The 21,381-nt window shown below is 52.3% G+C and overlaps 1 protein-coding gene across 4 annotated transcripts; it reads right to left on the reverse strand.

Annotated features, from left to right (window-relative positions):
- Positions 1-12,213: 12,213 nt before the first annotated feature.
- Positions 12,214-20,915, reverse strand: LOC140605727 (uncharacterized). Of its 4 annotated transcripts, XM_072777928.1 has the most exons (3): positions 20,711-20,915; positions 14,821-16,883; positions 12,214-13,691 (listed from the first exon to the last, which is right to left on the reverse strand). In XM_072777928.1, exons 2-3 carry the CDS (start codon positions 15,222-15,224, stop codon positions 13,163-13,165), a joined length of 933 nt encoding a protein of 310 aa, XP_072634029.1. In that variant the 5' UTR covers positions 15,225-16,883; positions 20,711-20,915; the 3' UTR covers positions 12,214-13,162. The 4 variants fall into 4 exon arrangements, 2 of the variants coding, with proteins under 2 accessions (XP_072634029.1, XP_072634027.1); XR_012008289.1 differs by lacking the exon at positions 14,821-16,883; XM_072777926.1 differs by lacking the exon at positions 20,711-20,915 and having other exon boundaries at positions 14,821-16,966.
- Positions 20,916-21,381: the final 466 nt, after the last annotated feature.

Here is a 21,381-nt window from a genome sequence, read left to right on the forward strand (position 1 = left end):
GTTAAGGGTTGAATTTGTCTCTCCTCCTCATGCCTCCTAGTCAGGTTGAAGTCCTGACCCCCCAGTGCCTCAGAATGCGGCCTGATTTAGAGACAGTGTCTTTGCAGTGGGATCAAGATAGAATCTTTAGTTTACTTTTATGTGTGTGGGAAGGTGGAGGAGTAAGTGCAGGTCCTGATGGCGGGGCTGGGGGAGGAGGGGCTGGAATGGATGGGGCATCCAGGGGCTTAGGGAATCAGGTCCTGCAGCTCTGACCATTCTTCCCGGAGGAAGCCCAATCTCGAGGGACCTCAGATGATCTATGGGTCCACAGGAGAGTCCTGGGATGAGAAGCACTTGGGTGCCCTGGGTACGGGAAGCCCCTGGTCCCAGGCTCATCTTCGAGGAGTCTGGCTCACAACCCTGTCACACAGGGTTCACTCCATCACCACCCTCCCCTCAGAGTCACCGTGCAAAGGGGCCTCACCTCAGGTTAAAATACTTGGCTACCTCTGTAAAGACCCTGCCTATGAATAAGGAAATCACTAGTCGTTGGGCCCTAACCCAGTAAGACTGGTGGAGAGTGGTGTCCGCAGAGAAAGGGAGAGTTTGGACACAGAGCACATGGGGAGAGTGCCATGTGGGGTTATGGTAGAGATGGGGTGATGTTTCTAAGCCAAGGGACTGAAGATTGTCAGCAACCACTGGAAGCTGGGAAGAGATTCTCCCCCCACATAACCCCCAGAAGGAATCAAACTGGCTCCCACCTGGGTTTCAACCTTCTGGCCTCCAGGACTGTGGGACAGTACATTTCACATATTTCACCACCCAGGGTGTGGTACTGTGTTGCAATAGCCCTAGGAAACTACTGTAGCCACTAAAGCACACTGTCCTCACTGGGAAGGGCTTGGGAACTGGGCCCACCTGGCTCCTCCACCCCTTACTTCCAGTGGTGCCTTGAATAAGTGGCTGATCTTTCTTCATCTGTGCCTGGGGGGAGAGTGTCCCTGCCAAGCCACCCTGCCAGGGCTATTTCCTATGTCACTGTACCATGTGCCCTAAAGTTTGGAAGGGAGGGGCACCTGGGTGGCTCAGTGGTTGAGCATCTGCCTTCAGCTCGGGTCATGATCCTAGGGTCCTGGATCAGGTGGAGCCTTGCATTGGGCTCCCTGCTCAGCGGGGGAGCCTGCTATTCCCTCTGCCCCTCCCCCTGCCCCTGCTTTCTCTCTCTTTCAAATAAATAATAAAAATCTTTAAAAATAAAGTTGAAGGGGAAGTGTCCCCCTTCTGCTTAGCCTGGGCCCTGCTGTCATCCAGCCATCAGGCAAGATGTGGTCACCAGACACCACCTCCCAGGCCTCAGACATACCCAGGGCTGGCCCAGGCTGGCCCAGAGCTGGGGCTCTGCTCTCCAAGATTTGAGTCAGGTGTTAGTAGGGCAGGAACACCTGTTTTGATTTTTTTTTTTAAAGATTTTATTTATCCATGAGAGAGAGAGAGAGAGAGAAAAGCAGAGACACAGGCAGTGAGAGAAGCAGGCTCCATGCAGGGAGCCTGACGCAGGACTCGATCCTGGGTCTCTCCAGGATCAGGTCCTGGGCCAAAGGCAAGTGCCAAACTGCTGAGCCACCCAGGGATCCCCACTTGCTTTTTTTTTAAATTATTAATTAATTAATTAATTTTATTTTTTGCTTTTTTTAATAAGGAGTTTCTGTTCTTTCTTTTATTTATTTTTATTTTTTATTATTTTATTTTATTTATTTATGATAGGCACACAGTGAGAGAGAGAGAGGGGCAGAGACATAGGCAGAGGGAGAAGCAGGCTCCATGCACCAGGAGCCCGACGTGGGATTCGATCCCGGGTCTCCAGGATCGCGCCCGGGGCCAAAGGCAGGCGCCAAACCGCTGCGCCACCCAGGGATCCCTGTTCTTTCAAACTGGATACTTCTCAGAAGAGACTCAGCAAGTTTGGAAGCTGGAAAAGCTTTCATGGATGAGTCTTCCCCCTTGAGTAGAGGTAGGAAAACATGAAAAGGGAGGGCCTGGCCCAAGGCTCCACAGAGGAGGGGCAGTAGGCCTGGCTGCTGGCAGGGCGGGGAGGGGACCTTGCTGGTGTGAGGCCCTGTCTCTGCTATCCGGCAGAGTGACCAAGGCCCTTCCTCTCTACCTCCTCCCCCAGAGCTGCCCCGCTCCTACCCTTCTCAGGGCCAGACAGGACCTACCCTTATGCTCTCTCACCTCCAAGCCCTGGCACAGGGGTCCCTGGTGCCCATCAAGGTCCCCCCGAGCCACCCAGAGTGCTGCAGGATAAGAAGTTTATATATGGTTAGGCCTGACACAGTGTGGAAGGACTTGGGAAAGCAAGTACCCTGAAGGAGAAATCGGAGGATCAGAGAAAGGATCACTAGGCAGCCAATGTGAAGCCGGGTCAGCCACCCAGCTGTCGGGCAGAAATGGGGCGCTCAGGGAAGAGCCTATGCAGAGCTGTTGTTAATGTGGGGCTCCCCTCTGGGGCTCTGCAGCTGCACATGCCCCTGTATCCATGTTGGGGTGGTGTTTATTTCCCTTCCAGCTCTGTCACACTTGCCCTTGGATATTCTAGAACTGGAGCACTATACCAGCCTGAGTGGACAGAAATTTTACAGTATTTCTTCTCATTGAACTAATGCTTTGATTCCAATATCCTTATAAAATATTTTTTGCTTGTAAGCCTGTAACATTCTATAATGAGGGGATGTGGGAGGGAGAGAAAGAAAAAGGATTGATTCTATATACACACATCCGCACATAAACAACGAAGAAATACAAGCCACTACAGTCCTTGCTTCTACAACAGGCCGTGGCAGGAGCTAGAATGGTTTCCTCTTCCGCTACCCACTTCACATGCTCTTGGCCTGCTTCAGGCAGCAGCCAGTTGTGGTTGCTGGCCTGGTGGGGTGACCCCAGAACATCATGACTGAGGAGTCTATGTCATCAATGTTCCCTCCTGTTCTTCATTCCAACTACACCCCTCCAGACCCCCATTGTACAGGTAGCAACCCTATTTCACTGGATAAAGAACCCAGTGTGGGGGTTGAGTGTCTACCTTTGGCCCAGGGCATGATCCTAGGGTCTTGAGATCGAGTCTAGCGTTGGGCTCACTTCTCCCTCTGCCTGTGTCTCTGCCTGTCTCTCTCTCTCTCTCTGTCTCCCATGAATAAATAAATAAAATCTAAAAAAAAAAAAAAAAAAAAAAAGGAACCCAGTGTGGCCAGATGGCAGGCTCAGCTTAAGTGGAGCTGTCATTGGGCTCCTCCCTTGTGAACTCAGAATTGCAGGATGGGAAAGAAAACTTTTGCAAGTGGGTCACTAGGGATGATGATGAGAAGAGTTAGTCCTTTCTTGTCCTTTGACTCCTGGACTCCCTGGGGAATGGTCACACGGGGGGCGGGCTTGGGAGGCTGGTGTGACAGCCGTGGAAGGGAAAGGCTCTCATGGCCCCTGTGGTCTCGTTTATGAAACAGGGCTGGAGGGCTGACATTGCCCTGGAGTAGGGTAGGAAGGTGTATTACTGGCCCTGACAACTGAAAGGAAACTGCTCTTGATCAGGGAAGAGGTACCAGGTATACCAAGCGGCTCTAGCAAAGAGCCCACATCTGGAACAGCAGCTGCAGTTGGAAACACCACCTCAGTGAGTTTATGACGTCCCCTGCCACTCTGCAAGCTCCATCTGTCTTAGGTGAGCTGAATGGGGACGTTGTGAGAGTAGCATCCCTGCATCCTCTGTGTCTTTGGTGGGCGCACAGTCTCTTCAGTCCCCCTAGGAACACAGTTTGCTTCCACCTCCCCATTTTGGTGGTGGTTTGGAGGGCTTCCCTTTGGCCTTGCCTCCCGTAGAAGCCCTCATGGCACAGGTAGGGAGCTGCCAGTTACTGAAGATGTCCATGCCAGCTGTGCATTCCCAAACTGGAGAAACACCCTTGAGCTGTGTTCAGGGACCCCCTGAGCCCACATGAGCTGGAACGCAGCCAAATGATCCTAATTACCTGATGTGATTTTCTGCAGTATTTTTAGCACACAGTCATACCCCTATCAAGCAGTGGGGCCGTGTTCCTTTCCCTTGAATGCAGGTGGGGTTGTGGCTGCTTCAGGCAATAGAGTATAAAGGAAGTGATGCCATGTGACCTCTGAGGCCAGGTCACACAAGGGGAGGTGCTTTCTGCCTTGTTTGTCGGTGCACTTGCTCAGGGAACCCCGAGGGGCCAGCTGAGAAGTCAGGCTGCCTACAGACTGTCTCCAGTCCCAGCTGAGCCCTGCCTGCCAGCTGCTCTCGCCAGGGAACCAGATGTGCGAGAGAAGCTGTCTCGGACCTCCCCGTGCCAGTGACCTTACCTGGTAGCCCAAGGGGTGAGAGAGCCGCCCACTGAACCCTGTCTGGACTCCTGGCCCACAAGATAACAAGACATTAGACAATGGTCATGGTTTGTTACACAGCAGTAGATCTCCAGAATACCTCCAGAAGCCCTTGCTCTGAGTGGACCACAGTGGCATTTTGGGTCTTCTGGGATTAGTATCAGCTCCAAACCAGCATCCAATAATCCCTAAATTCTTTCCTTTTTTTGAAAGATTTTATTTATTCATTTATTCATGAGAGACACAGAGAGAGAAGCAGAGACACAGGAAGAGGGAGAAGCAGGCTCCCTTTAGGGAGCCTCGGGATGTGGTACTCGATCCTGTGACCCCAGAACCATGACCTGAGCCGAAGGCAGATGCTCAACCACTGAGCCACCCAGGTGCCCCTTAAATTATTATCCTATTTCCTCTTCTCCAATGCATACCCTGGTAAGTGGCCTCAGGGCCCTTTGGAGGAAAATCAGGATAAAATGTTAGAGCATACACTTTTGGCTGTGTAGTAGCATCCTCCTGCAAGTGGATTCAGCCTCTTTCATTCAAGGGGGTCTGCATCCATGGCCTGCCCAGGCCCCGGAGGGTGTGGTGGGGTGGGTCACAGTTCTCCATTTTGTTGCTTAAGTTAGATTTCTGTTTACCAGACCTATAGCTTTTCTGCTTATGCAAGTCCCAAGATTTTATTCAGCTGCCCACTTATTTTGTCTTGGGGGCATCACGATTGATCAATTAATTAATGAATTCCCTTGTCTACCTCCCAAATGCAGTGAGGGGGTGATTGAACAGGTATTAAATAATAAGTCCACTTCTGCATTTGAGCAATCTCTTGAGTCTTTTGTTTGTTTGTTTTTCTCTTGAGTCTTTTGAATCCTTTCTTCTACACTAAAGAAATTCTGGCATCTCAGTTTACCTCAGTATAGGCTACATTTGGGTTTCAATGAACCAGCTGAGCAAACCTTTAGAGCCACTTGTAATTCCTTGAGCTAACACAAGGAACAAGGAATCTAGGATCTCTGCTGAGTTTACCCACCCACATCAATATATTTGTCCAAACCCAATGTTACATCCCTTCCATTAGGATGCACCACACTTGAGGGGCCACTGCCATACACATTTCTCTGTTGACAGGAGTTGGCAATGTCTTGTAATGCGTTCGTGTGCTCCATGCCTCCTCATGGGTCACACATTGTACCTGATCCCCTGAAACTTGCTAAGTCTTAAGTCTGGTTATAAATCTAGAAGCAACTAGAAGTAGTGTGGGGGATCTTGAGGGAGATCACTTTTCCCCTGCAAGGACACCACCTCAGGAGAAGCTACTGGAGTTTCTTCAGGCATAGAGAGAATCTCTGGCTCTTCACTTGGACCTTGATCTAGAAAACCTAGAGCTCATCTTTGTTTTTCTAAGTTTTCCAGAGCACTTAGAAGCAACCAAGCAGCTCCACGGCCCTTCTCTTTATTTCCACTGACACATGCCATGCCAGCAGCTGCTTGGTCACCCAGACCCTGCCATAGGCCTTGACCACAGGGGTCTAAAGGTGAGCATTTAAGTGACTACTTCACTCTTGTATGGCATGGACCAGCAGTGTCCTCTGCACCCCCCACCCAGCATGTATTTAATGTCTCCAAATCTACTCAGAGCAGAGAACCAATGCCAGATTCCCATCCTGAAGGTTCTCTTCTGGAATCATGGGCACTGCCAATAACTATCAGGTAGGGACTTATGTTTATATTAGTCCTGACATGATTGTGGGAGGGGCTGGGGGTGCGAAGGTCCAGAGAAGGACTTGGTGTCAGAGAAGGAGCCTCCCCCAGGGTAGCCTGAGAAGCCAGGCATGTCCATAGTCTCTGGGAGCAGCCGCCCCATGGGTTCTTAGCCTGGTCCCTCTGTTGCTCATGTTAAAGTGAGGGGTTCTTGAGTAAATAATAGAAATTGTGGTGCTTTCACTTATTTTGCTCTTGTGCCATCCTTGCACACTCTGAGCTAAGTCTAGTTATTATCCCATTTTAGACAAAAGGACAAAGACTCAGAGAAGGGTGCAGGGCCAGATTTCATGCTGTGATCCCAGGGTCCTGGGATTGAGTCCTGCATCAGGCTCCCTGCAGGACTCCCCGCAGGGAGCCTGCTTCTCCCTCTGCTTATGTCTCTGCCTCCATGTCTCTCATTAATAAACAAATAAAATCCTTAAATAAAAGGGGGTGGTAGTTAAATAAGTTAAGGTACATCTGCAAGTGGGGTACTATCCATAGGGGAAAAGAATGAGTTCTACATATTCGATTGAATCATCTGACATTGCTAACATTTTTTAAAATGTTATTTATTTACTTGAAAGAGAGAGCACAGAGGGAGAGGGGGAAGCAGACTCCCTGCTGAACAGATAGCCTGATGCAGGGCTCAATCCCAGGACCCCGAGATCATGACCTGAGCTGAAGGCAGCTGCTTAACCGACTTGGCCACCCAGGTGCCCCAAAATTGCTAATGTTTGACCATTTTTGATTTACAAAGTGGTAACACGGTGATTTCAGATGATGTAATCCAAGAGGAGGCCCTGCTCATGTTTGCTGCTGAAATAACAGTCCCAGACTGGGGACCCGAGATAAGTAAAGGAGGGGAGGGGTGTCCTCTCCCACTTGGTGCTTGGGGCACCCGGGCTCAGGAGCACCTGCCATCTTCAGCGGGTATGTTCCCAAGGCTGTTGTGTTGTGTCCCCCAGCTGGAAGAGGAGGAGCCTGTAGGAGCACATGGCCCAGGCCTGGAAGGGGCACCCCTTACTTTGGCTCATGTTCTGCAGCGGAGAAGCCAGTCTTGTGGCCACTCAGGACTGCAAGGAGGCTGGCAAGTGTGGCCTTGCTGGGAGCCTGGGAAGAGGGAAATATGGGTTTTGGTGGATGGACGGGCTCTCTGCCCCGGTACCTTCTAAGCCTTTAGAGCAGGGCTATCATAGCGGCTGCAGAGTAAATGGTATAATGTCTGTGTACTTAGCACAGCCCTGGCCTACAGCGAACGCTCAATAAATTTTAGTGTGGCAGGCTACCTCCCAGAGGCCCCCTGTGCAATTGAGTGCCAGTGGTGCACAAGGGAAACTTGCCTGGTGACTGTGGCAGAGTGTATCTCCCCACATACGAGGGGTTGAGGACATTTCACCATTCCCTGACCGGGGCTCCCCCTCCTGACTGGTGGAGAAATGATGCTGTGCAACATCTCAGGCTGGTCCTCGCAGGCGCCACTGTTTCCATCTTGGCATTTTCTGTTTCTGTCTCTCTCTGCCTCGATATTTGCTCTTGGAATCTAGCTACACAGTCCAGGAACCCAGGCACCTGGAGGGACTACATGTGGGGGAGGCCCAGGGAGGCCCTAGGGGACAGCCAGCAGCTACTGCTGACTTCCCATGATTCCAGCTCCTGCCTTTGAGTCTTCCAGCTGGGGCTCTAGACACCATGGAGCAGAGATCATTCTTCCCAGCAGTCTGCATTCCTGATCCACAGAAATCTTGAGAAGTAATAAACAATGATTGCTGTTTTAAGATACTAGATTTTGTTTTTTTGGGTTTTTGTTTTTTAATGAGAGTTTATTTTATTTATCCTGACAGACACAGAGAGGCAGAGACATAGGCAGAGGGAGAAGCAGGCTCCCTGAGGGGAGCCCGATGCGGGACTCGATCCCAGGACCCCAGGATCACGACCTGAGCCAAAGGCAGATGCTCAACCACTGAGCCACCCAGGTGCCCTCACGCTACTAGATTTTGGAGCGGTTGTTTACATTGCATTGAATGATCAGGACAGTCATGCACTGTTTGTTGGTTGCTTCCTTTTCTTTACCTTATTTTCCCACTCCTCTTCTGGCTTCCCCTGGGTCACCTTACAGACCATCCACCTGCCTTCTGGTTTCTGTCTCAGGCTCTGCTTCTGGGCGAACCCCAGCAAGGACACACTTTATTTCAAGAAGATACATGCAGGAAAGTGAAAATGGAAAATAACTGAGTGCTGTTTTCCGGATGGGTTTGAGAACCAGAAACTCTACTGTTATTCGATGTGTCTGAATTATTTACATTTTAACTCTACTATAATTTTTACAAATACAAAAATTGCCCATAATGCCAGAGTCAGCTCTCATGAGGCCAATGCATGGAGTGAGGTGACCTGAGAAAAAGAGCCAGCTTCTAACTTCAGCGCCCGCCAGGCAGCTGAGCTGGGTGGGGTGAATCCTTCTCACCCTCCTCTTCTTTTCCTTCTTCACGCTTTAAACTCTTAAAGTTGTGCTATATACACGTGACACAAAACGCACCATTTGACTGAAGTTCACGCTCACACTGTTGTGCAATCCTCACCACCGTCCATCCTCAGAGCCCTTTCATGTCCCCAGGCTGAGACTCTACTCCTTAAGCACTACCTCCCCAGTCCCTCCCGCCAGCCCCTGGCAACCACCGTTCTACTTTCTCTGTGAACTTGACGGCTCTGAGGACCTCGCATAAGCACAGTCATACACTATCTACCCTTTGGTTTCTGGCTTATTTCACTTCGGGGGGTGGTTTCCGAAGTGGTTCCAGGATCACTCTCGTGGTCACGGCCATCGGTGGCCACGCTCCCTGGCAAGAGACCTGCACCCGCCCCACACAGGTGTGGCAGGCGGACGTGGCAGGCCCAGACACTTTGTTCCGGACCAGCTCATGGTGCCTCCCCTTCCCCATTTCTGAACAGAATCGCCGGGCGAGGGTTAATCAACATTCAGTCATGTTTCCAAGTTTAAATGGAGCATTTGTTTAATTATGTGTAAGTAGCAATACATTGTGGCCATTATCTAAATCACTATTTTATTTCCTGGATGTGGTTTCATAATGCAGGGTTTCTGCTCCAGCCTAGCATCATTAACAGAGAAGAGTTAATGAATATAAAAGCGTAAAGGCTAATTACACTTTAATTTACAATCATGGTCTCATTTTGGGACCACATGAAATCTGTTTTGAAAACAATTTAAAAAAAACCCCGCGCACTTGCCCTGGTAAGTGGAGGGACCCCGGCCAGGAGCCCGGCTCTGTCTGCCGCGTCGTGGCTGAGTAGCACTGGCTGGCACGGATCCCCTCTCTGGCGCCGTCGCTCATTACTGGAGGCTGCTGAGGCCAAGTTCAGCGCCCTGTGACTCTGTCTTTTGTTTCCAGCAATTTTCCTCTTGCCTTCAGTGGCTGCCCTCGTGGCTGCTAAGGAAGAGTTGGGGGAGCCCCATCTGGAGCACTGGTGGCCCGGGCACACTGCTCTGCCGTGGCCTCCAATCGAGGCAATCCGGTTGGAATGACCATATTTTAAAGGTGGCGGTGATGGAAGTTCCTTTACTGAGTTGCCTAAGTTCCTACTGTGTGCCAGGCACGAGGCTGGGTACTTTTACACATTATTATGTATTCCTTGAAATTGTTTATCAATAGCAATTGGTCTCCCTGAAATTTGAATAAGTCCCTCCGGAATGCATAATGGAATTATGAGGGGTAAATTAAATAAAATTTGGGGGGTATAATAATGGCATTGTTGTTATGCAGAATGTTTTTATCTTAGGAAAGGAAAAGAAGTTTGGGAGTGAAGGGTGCTGATGTCTACCATGTATTTACAAATGGCTCGGGTGGTGGTGGTGCAACTGGGTGGCTCAGTTGGTTAAGTGTCTGCCTTCAGCTCAGGTCACAGTCCCAGGGTCCTGGGATCAAGCCCCACATCAGGCTCCCTGCTCACCAGGGAGCCTGCTTCTCCCTCTCCCCCTGTCCGCCACTCTGCCTTCTTGTACTCTCTCTCTAATAAATAAATAAAATCTTAAACACACACACACACACACAAACTCCAAATGACTCAGGATAAAAAAAAAAAAAAAAAATATATATATATATATATATATATATATATATAAATACATATATAAAATACATATATATGTAGAAAGAGGAGAGAGCATATATATATATATATATATATATATATATATATATAGAGAGAGAGAGAGAGAGAGAGAGAGAGAGAGAGGAGATCAGTAACCAAAGTATGAATCATTGCTGAATCCAGATAGAGGGTATATGAGTATCCATTGTTCAGTTCTTTCAACTTCCCTATGTTTTGAAAAATCTTATAATAAAAATTGGGAAGAAAAAAACATCCCTCTGGCTGCCACAAATTGTTTTACCATTTTTTTTTCTTGTCAAATAAACATCTTTTTCCCCAACTGAGGTCAAAGTTCTTTTTTTTTTTTTTAAAGATTTTATTTATTTATTCATAGACACACAGAGAGTGAGAGGCAGAGACACAGGCAGAGGGAGAAGCAGGCTCCATGCAGGGAGCCCGATGTGGGACTCAATCCCGGGTCTCCAGGATCACACCCCAGGCTGCAGGCAGCACCAAACCACTGCGCCACTGGGGCTGCCCTGAGGTCAAAGTTCTGTTTAATTAAGCCTGGACTTTGTATGCATAGTTTTGCTTAATGGATTACTGACATCTGGAATAATAACTAATCAGATAATCAAATAATAATTAATCAAATATACACAAAGCCAAAAGGCAAAATAAAGCCACGGGAGAGAAGAATCAGCTATGCGGCCCATTTGCCTTTTTTACTTCTGAAACCTTCAATGAAGGCTCCCCTTGTAAAGAACAATCATTTAAGAAAATACTGGCACTTTCTGCCTGCTGATGGCACAGATTAGGGGGCAGTGAAGGGACCTATCAGCCACAGCCAGTGGGCTGGTGCAGTGCAGGCGGCTGCCACCTCTGGGAATTCATCCTCAAGAGACTTTGGGGGAGATGCAGCATCATTTATGTTAAAAATAACAGTAGAAACAACCAAAATAGAAAAATCTGCATAGAAACATCAAACACTTGTTTATAGGGGCACCTGGGTGGCTCAGTTGGTTGAGTGGCCCACTCTTGGTTTTGGCTCAGGTCACGATCTCAGGAGGCTGGGATTGAGCCCCGAGTGGGGTTCCTGGCTCAGCACGGAGTATGCTTGGGGACTCTCCCTCTGACTCTGCCTCTCCCTCTGCCTGCCCCCTGCTTGCTCTCTTTCTCTCTCTCTCAAATAAATAAATTAAAAAAAATTCTTTACTATTCCAACAGTAAGGGGCATTTTAATACTTTCTGTATGCTTTGCAGTGCCAGCTCACAAATCCTTGGGCCATGCCCCCAGGCGTGGTGGGCAAGGTGACTGGCAGCCCTGTGGCCCATCCCCTTGGCCATAGCTGATTGAACCAGAACAGGCACTGGTACCAGAGCCAGGCCAATCAGAATGCCTTCCCCAGGAATTTGGAAAGGTGACTAAGGAATCTTAGACTCAGTGTGAACCTGGGAGCTGTCAGGGGCTGTCAGTCTGCTGCCATCAGAGGCTGAGGACCCTCAGTGCCATGACAAGTATGAAGCAGACACATGAAGAGAAGCAGGAGACAGCGAGAAAGCGCTGGTCCTGGGTCCAGCCTTTGGATTTTTAGAAACTCCCCTGTAGCATTTTATTATTTTCCTTTTGTCATGTTTAATGTGGCTTGAGTGGGTTTCTGTTACACAAGACAGTTTGAATATATTGAGGATGCATTTTTTAAATAATGAAAAGGAAAAGAATAGGGGGCAGTTGGGTGGCTCAGTTCACTGAGTGTCCAACTCTTGATCTCAGCTCAGGTCTTGATCTCAGGGTTGGAAGTTTAAAAAAAAGATTAGATGGGATCCCTGGGGGATCCCTGGGTGGCTCAGTGGTTTAATGCAGCCTTCAGCCCAGGGCATGATCCTGGAGACCCGGGATCGAGTCCCATGTCGGGCTCCCTGCATGGAGCCTGCTTCTCCCTCTGCCTGTGTCTCTGCCCCTCTCTGTGTGTCTCTCATGAATAAATAAAATCTTTAAAAATAGATGGGATCCCTGGGTGGTTCAATGGTTTAGTGCCTCTTTTGACCCAGGGCGTGATCCTGGTGTCCTGGGATCAAGTCCCACATCGGGCTCCCTGCATGGAGCCTGTTTCTCCTTCTACCTGTGCCTCTGCCTTTCTCTCAGTCTGTGTCTCTGATAAATAAATAAAATCTTTAAAAAAAAAAAAGATTAGAAAGGAAAAGAATAGGAATTACAGTCATTCACTGACTGGGCTGGGCACACTGTGTGCTGTGCCACCCCTCCCCTGGATGGGCCCTCTCTGGTTCCAGCCTCTACCAGGACCCTGGAAGTCCCATCTCCTCACTTTGTGCCCAGAGTGAAAGTGGCTTCCTGCTACAATGATCTCTGGGTCACTGCCCCATCCCATTTGGCTTCTCAGCTCTTCTGTCTCCTGTGTGGTTAATTCCTTGGATCACATTCACCACGTAAATAAAATACTCTTTTCCTGATTGGACATTAACTGATACACATACGTTATCTCGTTTTGTCCTCAAAATGCTCTTCTGAGGAAGGTAATAGCATCCCTACTCTGCAGATGAGAAAGCTAATGTTCAGGGAAGCTGAGTAATGTGCCCCAAAGTCACAGCTTGTCACAAAGCTCACAAGTTCTTTGAGCTTGTATCGTCATTCTAATACACTGTACAGCTTCTTATAACCACCTTTATTAAAAACAAAACCAGGACAGATCCTGACATTCAGGAGCTTCCAGCCCTGCGCAGCTGGATGAGTATAGGACTAATCAGAAGGCTCTGGGGTGGCCTTGCAGGCCCAGGAAACCCCCGCAGGTAGGTCCAGCCTCTGTGCCCTGGAACACATAGGCACTGGTCCTAGAATCCCCTCCTCACTCGCCAGCAGACAGCCCTTGGGCACGCGGCTCCCCCCTGAGCCTAGTTCTCTCCTCTGGCACCAGAGAGGTCATGTCTAGAGGATGGCTCTGGGGCAGCCCTCAATGGCTGAGAGACCGCACACTGGCCAAAGTGCCCACACACGGCTTGGCACGGACTCACACCCAGTAGCCGGCTCAGGTTGTCCCCCAGTGTCCCTTTGCCTGTGTGCAAATGGAGAGGAAGGGTGGATGCTGGTCTCAGCCCCTCCGAGGTCCGTGACCCATTCTGTCTGTTCCCATCTACTTGTGATTCTTTTTTGCTTCAAAAATATATGTTCATTTTCAAAATCCATGAAATGTTGGACCTGAAGGGCCGAGTATATTTTTTTTCCTGGTACATATGGAATGAAATGTGTAACATAAAAAATGCTCTCGGAAAACCATGGGAAACTCCAAGCATGGACACAGAGTCCCTCTCTCACATGGTCTCCAGCTGCCTCAGTTTCTTCTACTGTATCCTGCTGCAGAGTTGGGTGAGGACTCATGGTGGCATCAGTCACTCCTTGAAGGTTGTGGTCCAAACAGGGGGAGCCCTTCCAGCACCTTTGTAATACAGTTCTGAATCTAAAGTGTTTAGGGAAAAAAAAATAAAGTGTTTAGGGATGGAACACATCTCACGTCACCCCTGAGGGTGTCCCCTCACACCCCCCCTGGCTGGCAGGAGGACTCTGTGCTGCCTCTGTATCTCTCAAGGTTGCTGGGATAGGCGGCGTTTTGCTGCTTTTGGCTTGGTTCTCTTACAGCTACAGTGCAGTTCTGGAAGTTGTGCACTGCACAATCCTAGGGGCATTCACAGTTTGTGTCATAGACATGGCAGATTTTCAAAAAATATTTATTTATTCATGATAGACATAGAGAGAGAGAGAGGCAGAGACACAGGATGAGGGAGAAGCGGGCTCCATGCCGGGAGCCTGATATGGGACTCGATCCTGGGACTCCAGGATCGCGCCCTGGGCCAAAGGCAAGTGCTAAACCACTGAGCCACCCAGGGATCCCCCAACATGACAGATTTTTTTTTAAGGTTTATTTATTTATTTGAGAGAGGTGGGGAGGGGCAGAGGGAGAAAGAGAGAGACTCCTCAAGCAGACTCCCTGTTGAGTGCAGAGCCTGACATGGGGCTTGATCCCAGGACCCTGAGATCATGACCTGAGCCAAAACCAAGAGTTGGAAGCTTAACCAATTGAGCCACCTAGGCGCTCCTGACATGGCAGATTTTCTAAAGTTAGGACAATTTCCTGAAAGATGGGAGTAAAGAGAAAGTAAAGGTGTCTTTTCTGAATTCTCAGAGTTGCCATGTGAATTAGAATCATTTTTATTTTGGGAGAATGACATCTCAACCCACTGAACTTCCGTTCAAAGCCTACCTCCAAAAAAAAAAAAAAAAACAAAGCCTACCTCCAGTGATCCCTCCCCAGGAAGCCTCTACCCTCTGTGTAGGGATCACTGCCCATTCCCCCCTACCCCTCCAGGGCTCGCTCAGCCCCTTCCTTCCCTCTGCCAGGCTGTGAGCTCTGGGGTGCAGTAATGGCTGCACTGGATGGGACTTACCCACCCCCTGACCTTTGTCTGCCCAAGGAGAGAGTCCATGGGCATTCTCGAAGGCCAGCCTAGGCTTGAACCAGAAGGCCATCTGGAGTTTCACGAGGAGCCTATAATGTGGGAGCTGGGAGGGCTGGCCGAACTCCTACTCACCCCCATTTTACAGGTAGGAACACCGAGGCCCAGAGCAGGGACGGACTTGCCCAAGGTCCCATAGTGAGTTGGGAGCCAAGGCCTCTTGACTGGCACTGAGGCTGTCTGCATCTGCTTCCTGCTACAGGATGGACAAGCAGCCCAGGGATGCAGGAGAGGTGGTGGTGAGGGTGACGTGGGATGCTCAGGCCACCACTCTGCACTATGGCGCCGGAAGTCGGTTTACAGCAGCTTCCCAGGGAGGGTTCCCGACATGGAGCCAGGATGTCTGACTCGTTGGTGAATGATTTTCTGGCACAACCGTGGGGGTCTGGGCTGGGGGTCTGGGCGCCGAGCGAGCATCTCGCCGGCAGCTCCCTGGACGCAGAGTGACCCTGTGCCCCCTGCCTGTCCGAGCGCCCCATCTCCAGCTTCCCTCCTCATCTGATCCACTTCACCCTGCTGAGATTTATTCCCAGGCCTCACAGCCTGAAAATAATTTGCTGACAAAGCCCCATCCCAGGCAGGTGCTTTAATTGGTTTTGTGGGAGCAGGTCTGGGAGCATCTATTTAGAAGGAAATAGAAATTATGGCGGTGCCGCCTGTCCTTTCTCTGTGATGGGGACTTGGGAGTGTATCTGCATTTGTGGTGGGGGAGGGTTGGCTCTGAGGAAGCAAAGGCCTGGTCACCGGGAACCCCGGGTCCTTCTCTAGGGGTGCAGGTGCATGGACCTGAGATGTCCAGGGCCACGGCGACAGGGCAGCCCCTCACCAGCCCTGCTGAGTCTCCGAATCAGGCAGAGCGTCCTCCACTTCACAGAGCTGAGCGGGCCGAGGGGCAAGGACATGGCTGAGGTTTAGAGCACAGTGTCCTCTTCTTCATCCTTCTTCAGGGTCACCCTGGCCTTTGCTCAGTGGGCACCCTCTGAAGCACAAATCCCATTCGTCACTCCTTGACTCTAAGGCCTTCCACACCGTCCCACTGCCCTTGACGTGAAGCCAAATTCCTTAGTTTGACTCTCAAGGTCCCTCCCGGTCTATCTGATCTCTGATGACCTCCTCAACCACATCATTCTTTGTTCCTATCTGTTCTCCACCGATAGTCTCCAGTCTTCCCTCCTGGGTACCCGTCTGCCCCCTACCGCGCATCCCATCCTGGGCTAACTCGGCAATTGCCTTGTGACAGAAGAGATCATTGTTACCTTCATTTTACAGACGAGGAGACAGGAACTCAGAATGTTAAGTCACCTGCCACAGGTCACAGAGCAGGCCTGGGGACCCATTCCAGGCCCGTCTAGTGCGCAAGCCCACACCCTTAACTGCCACGGTACAGATGGAACTAGCCAAGCTCTCAGGTGCCCAAACCCCACGGGTCCCCTGAAATATCCCTGCCTGCATTTTTCCACTGGCAAACTCCTACTCATCCTTTGATGCCCATGGGATATCACTGGTGAGCCCACAGAGCAGCCCTGGAAGCTCAGCCAGGTCCTGGACTTGCCTGGGTTTTTGAGCAGCCTTGACCACAGCGGCTGTATGTGATCCTGGGCAACGCCTCGTGTCTCTGAGGGCTCAATCTGCCCATATGGAAAACTAGAGGCTCAGCCTGGAGGCACCTGACACCAAGGGACCCTGAGGACCAGGCTTGGGCTGGAACCTTATGCATGTGCCCAGTGTGATTATGACTCTTGTATGAGTGCATCATGCCACAAGGCCAGTCTCAACGCTGCCAGTCACCTGCTACATGGGAGCTTGAGCAAACCTTCCCGACCTTGCCGATTCTCAGGTTAATCTGTAGAACGGAAAATAATAATACCCCACCCTGCGGTGGTGATCTGTGGTGAGGATTACAGGGCCTGGCCCAGAGCATATGCTCCAGAGGTTCTCGCTACTGTGGTCAGTGCAGAAAAACGTTCTGTGCCAGTCCCTGCAAGTCACAGTAGGGGGTGGCAGAGGGAGGGGGCTGAGGATGTCAGTTTAGACAATTAGAGAAGCGAACCTGCGAACCTGCGTAGGTCGTGGTTTTGTGGCCCGAGGTGAGCAGGGAGGCTGCGTCTCCAAGCTTCTTTCTACCTGGTGTGGTTTCTCTAAGACCGCAGGACAGTGTTAAATAGATGGGAGCAGTTCCTCAGGACAGGTAGGCAGGTTGTGGGGGGGGTCTCAGGGGAGGGCCAAGGGCTCAGAGGGGACTGGGGCTCAGGGGAGGGCTGGGGCTCAGGGGAGGGCTGGGGCTCAGAGGGGACTGGGGCTCACGGGAGGGCTGGGGCTCAGGGGAGGGCTGGGGCTCAGAGGGGACTGGGGCTCAGGGGAGGGCTGGGGCTCAGGGGAGGCCCTGGAGCCGGCAGATCTTCCTGGCCGAGGCGGGTGGTGCAGACGAGCAGCCCAGCCTCAGCTGCCCCAGAGTCGAGGGCCTGGCCTGGTCGCCCAACTTCGGGGTCAGGGCCAGGCTCCGGGCGCCCCAGGGGCCAGGTGCGAGGCGGCCCCCTGCAGCCCCCGGTGGCGCCAGGCGCAGCTCGGAGCCTGGGGCAGGCGGCCCAGCGCGGACCGTAGGTGGCGCCACGAGGCTGCGCTTGGGCCTCCCTGGCGGCTCCCGCCCGCCCGGCGATCTCGTCCCGCGTGGCCAGGGGACACCCCCGCTGTGTTTGGGGCGCCAGGGGTCGCACCCTCGCCGGCAGAGGCCGAGGCCGAGGGGACAGGCGGCCGGACCCCGCAGCTCGCCTGCCGTCCCCGCCGTCCCGGCAGCTGCCCCCAGGCCTGGCGACCAAGGCTCCAGGGACAGGGGCCGCGCCCTCCGGCTTTCCCGGGCCGGGTGGACGTGGGGGGTTGGGTCCCAGCCCCGACACAGGGTGCGCGGTCCTGGCGGCCGCATTGCGAGGGTAGCCACGGTGGGAACAGGGAGAGTTCTGGACTCGTCTGTGGGGTGCACGGGTGGAAGTGCCTGGGCTAGTGCCTGGCACCTGCGCCACCAGCCTGGGGACTTCTTTCTTTGTTCCAGAGGTGGTCCCCACGGGAAACTGCAGCCCCCCACCCTTGATCTAGGCCAGGCAAGAATGGGGGCACCCCAGGCCCCACTGCACTCCTCCACTCTTGCAGTCCCCACCATGGCCACACTTCCCAGCCCCCAGCCCCTCTGACCACCAGGGCAGAGGTATAGGGTGTCTCTTCCTCTGCCTCCAATCCTCCCCTCAGGGTGTCCTGGGCTCCCTCCCCAAAGGGATGACTTGAATGGGAGAGGGTCACCATCCCTGTTTGAATAAACACCTGGGGTGCTGTGTCTGTGCATCCGTGCACACCTGGGAGTGTGTGTCCTTTGGGGGGCGTCCTCTTGACGCCTACTGGGCCTGGAGAAATCTTTTGATCTCCTAGAGAAGACTCAGAGGAGAAGCCCTCAAGGCAGGTGAGCTCTGGGGCCAACTTGACCAGTGGGGGTCACTTGCCCCAAACCAGCAACAGAAGACATGGCCTGGGGGGCGATGAGCTGCCTGTGTCTGGAGGGTTTTAAGCCTCAGGACTTTTATATCCTTTCCAGGTCATTCCAGAATCCACACATTTCATAAGCAGCTACTGTGAGCTCTGCCCCAGGAGTGGGAACAGTGGGGGTGGGAGAGGGAGTTTAGAGATGAGCAAGCACCCCCCACCCCACAGGAGCCCAGTTCAGCGGAGCAGGAAGGACATGTCTTTGGTGGCTACATGTGTTGGGGGATGTGATCAGAGGAGGATCAGAAGAGAGATGGCCTGGCAGGAGTCAGAGCATGGAGGAAAACCTCAATGACAGGAAAAAGAAATTTGGACTTTCTCCCACAAAAGCCAGTTACTGTGTCACCGCCTCCACCCCACACATAGACACACACACACACACACACACACACACACACACACGGATTCAGGGCATGCTGTGTGATCTGGGAGTTGCTTAACCTCTCTGAGCTGGATTTTCTCCCCTTCCCTTCTGGTAGCAAGCCCAGTCCAGGATCCACTACTGAGGACGACAGAGGAGGTACGATCCAGGCCTGGCCAACCCAAGTGCCCTATCCTTGTGCTAGGGTTGGTTCAAGGTGGGCATGTGACCCCCTTGCCCAGAGGCTTTTCTGCTAGAAGGGCTTCAGAAGCTTCTCTGCCACATTTCTTCTTTGGCTTTTGAGCCGTAAACTTCTTATTGACTTTAGCTGCTTTGCATTTTCACTGTCCTGCAACTGGAAAAGTCCAGAGCAGATCAGAAATAATAAAGCCCTTCCTGTGTGGCAGGCTCCCTGTAGCTGTGTGTACAGTGCCATTCCTGGGGGGCAAGCTGAGGCAGAGAGGCAGCGAGCTCTCGGGGACCCCTCTCTGTAGTTTCTCCCTGAGTGGCCCTGGGCAAGTCCCTGCCCCTTCCCGAGCTTTTGTTTCCTCCTGTGTGAAATGGGTCACATCATGTCCTTCCTCTCTCCAGGTGGCTGCGAGGACTCAGGCGTGAGCTGGTGGGGCTCCAGGTGTCCTAGGCCTGCTGAGTGAGAGGGTCTGGGATTCAGAAGTGGGGTGGGCAGGGGGAAAGGGCTGGGGTCCGGGAAGTGTGGCTGTGGTGGGGACTGCAGGAGTGGGGGAGCACAGTGGGGGGACCGGGACACCCCCATTCTTGCCTGCCCTAGATCTAGGGTGGGGGGCTGTGGTTTCCGTGGTGGGCTCAGAGCCCCCTCTTCCAGCTCCCTCTTTCCAGAGGACCCGGGAAAAGCCAGCAGGAGAAAGGAAGCAGATGAATTGCGAGCTGGAGCCAGTGGGAGGAGATGCTGTGACAGGTGGTAGAGACGCGGTGACAGGTGCATGAGCCTCCAAGCCCAGACACCTGGAGCCCTGACACCTGGAGCCCCACAAGCTCGGCTCACCAAGAGGAGATGTCTGTGACTACGCTGCTCCCATCCCTGACGTCTCTGGGCCACCCTCCCTCCTCACCAGCCACCCCTCCGGCCACCGCTCCCCTCCTTGTCCTCCAGGATCCAATGTCTGTCTCACACCCGCTCCCCATAGGAAGGCCTGGTAGTCTTAAACCCAGATGCGACTGTGAGTCTCCCTTCACCAAGTCCTGGGTCCCTGGACCACCTTCGGCGCCCTGCCTGACCCTCGGCTTCTGTCTTGCTGCACTGCATCCCCATGTGCTGGGTGAACTGTGTTCTTGGGGCCTCCTGACCCTGCATGCAGGCCTGGAGCAGAGAGGTGAGGGGCGCTGTCCTCTCTCCTGTCTGTGTGTCACCAGAGGACCTCACTTTGTGTGCTAAGGTCCCAAACCTACAGGAGATCCCATGAGCACCCGCTGCACTGGGTGTCTGGGGCAGCCAGTGTTCCGCCTGGGACTTGGCTCCCAGAAAGGGCCAGACCCGGGGAGCCTGGTGACTTGTTGTCATGGTCAATACTGGTCTAAGGAACCCCCCATCCGGGCTCTTAACCCAGCCCTCTGGAGCTCTCGCCAGCCATCCCTCAAGGCTTTGCTCCCACCAGGGTGGCAGGACCAGTCTTTGAGGTGAGGCCATCGTCACCCACTGGGGCTGCTTGTGGGTCCTGCTACCTTTCCCAGGAACACAGACCCAGAGCCGGGGATGGTAGGACACCTGGCCCCAGGGGTGGCAGAGAGCCCCAAGAGGGACCTGGACAATAAGGAGACACAGGGCTGTGACATCATTTCCAGATCATTGTAGCAATCCAGAAAGACTCCACGTTGTGCCCTGACAGAGGGTGGGGGGGACAGTTGTGTTCTGAGTGAGGCAGAACTTGACCTGAGCCAGCTCGCTTGGGCAGGGTGGTAAGAGCATTGCCAACTGGAGGGCCATTGTTAACTAACTTCTTTCCAAACACTTAGTTTTTCATTGTTTTTGTTGTCTAGGCTGATGAAAAATGTACTCTTTTACCATAATCAGAGAACAAGAGAATGATGACTCCTATTTACCAAGCAATGCTTTGGCGTCCTCCTGTCTGTGATCCTGTCACCGACAGCTGCCAGGTGTTCCTGCTTCTGGGAAGTTATGGAGAGATGTGGGGGGAGGGGCACCCCTTCCCGGAGCCTTCCTCTCTCCCGCCTGATTCACCCCACCTGCCATGAGCCCTGATCTCCTTGGGGGTAGATCTGTCTGGCTCTTCCCCACCACGGGGCCTGGCACTGGGGAGGGTGTGAGAGATGCTGAGGGCTGGGGGTTGGCGCCTTTCTTTATGCAACAATAGTCATTTATTAAGCACCTACTGTTTGCGAGGGCCTCTGCTGAGCATCATGAGTCCTGCCTCCCTGCGGTTCGGGTCTATGAAGGGCTGGATGATAATTATATATTACTCGATTTTAAGGAGGACAAGAACTCATAGCAGGGCATGGTCTCCCCTATGGGTACTGGGAGTGGGACCCCAAAGGTAAGAGGATGAGGGGCCCAAAGGACAAGTTTGGATAGAGGGACCAGCTAGCTGGGTGCAGTTCTAAAGCAGGAAGGACATCAGTTTTGGAGGACAAGAATACAAGAATGCGAGCCATGGAGCTAGGGCTCTGAGAGGGGGGTGAGGAGTTGAAGGCTGAGGCAGGTGAGGCCCTCGGAAGTCAGGCATGGAGGAACCCAGACCGTGGCAAAGACTTTG

This window comes from Canis lupus, chromosome 16, assembly GCF_048164855.1.
Source record: "Canis lupus baileyi chromosome 16, mCanLup2.hap1, whole genome shotgun sequence".
In the NCBI taxonomy this organism is placed as follows: Eukaryota; Metazoa; Chordata; class Mammalia; order Carnivora; family Canidae; genus Canis; species Canis lupus.

Coding starts and splice junctions, on each gene's coding strand:
- LOC140605727 (XM_072777928.1), bottom strand. CDS start 15,224: ATGGGGCGCTCGGACAGGCAGGGGGCACAGGGTCACTCTGCGTCCAGG. Junction 13,692..14,820: donor TTCCTACCTGTAAAATGGGG/GTGAGTAGGAGT, acceptor TAAACACTTTAG/ATTCAGAACTGTATTACAAA.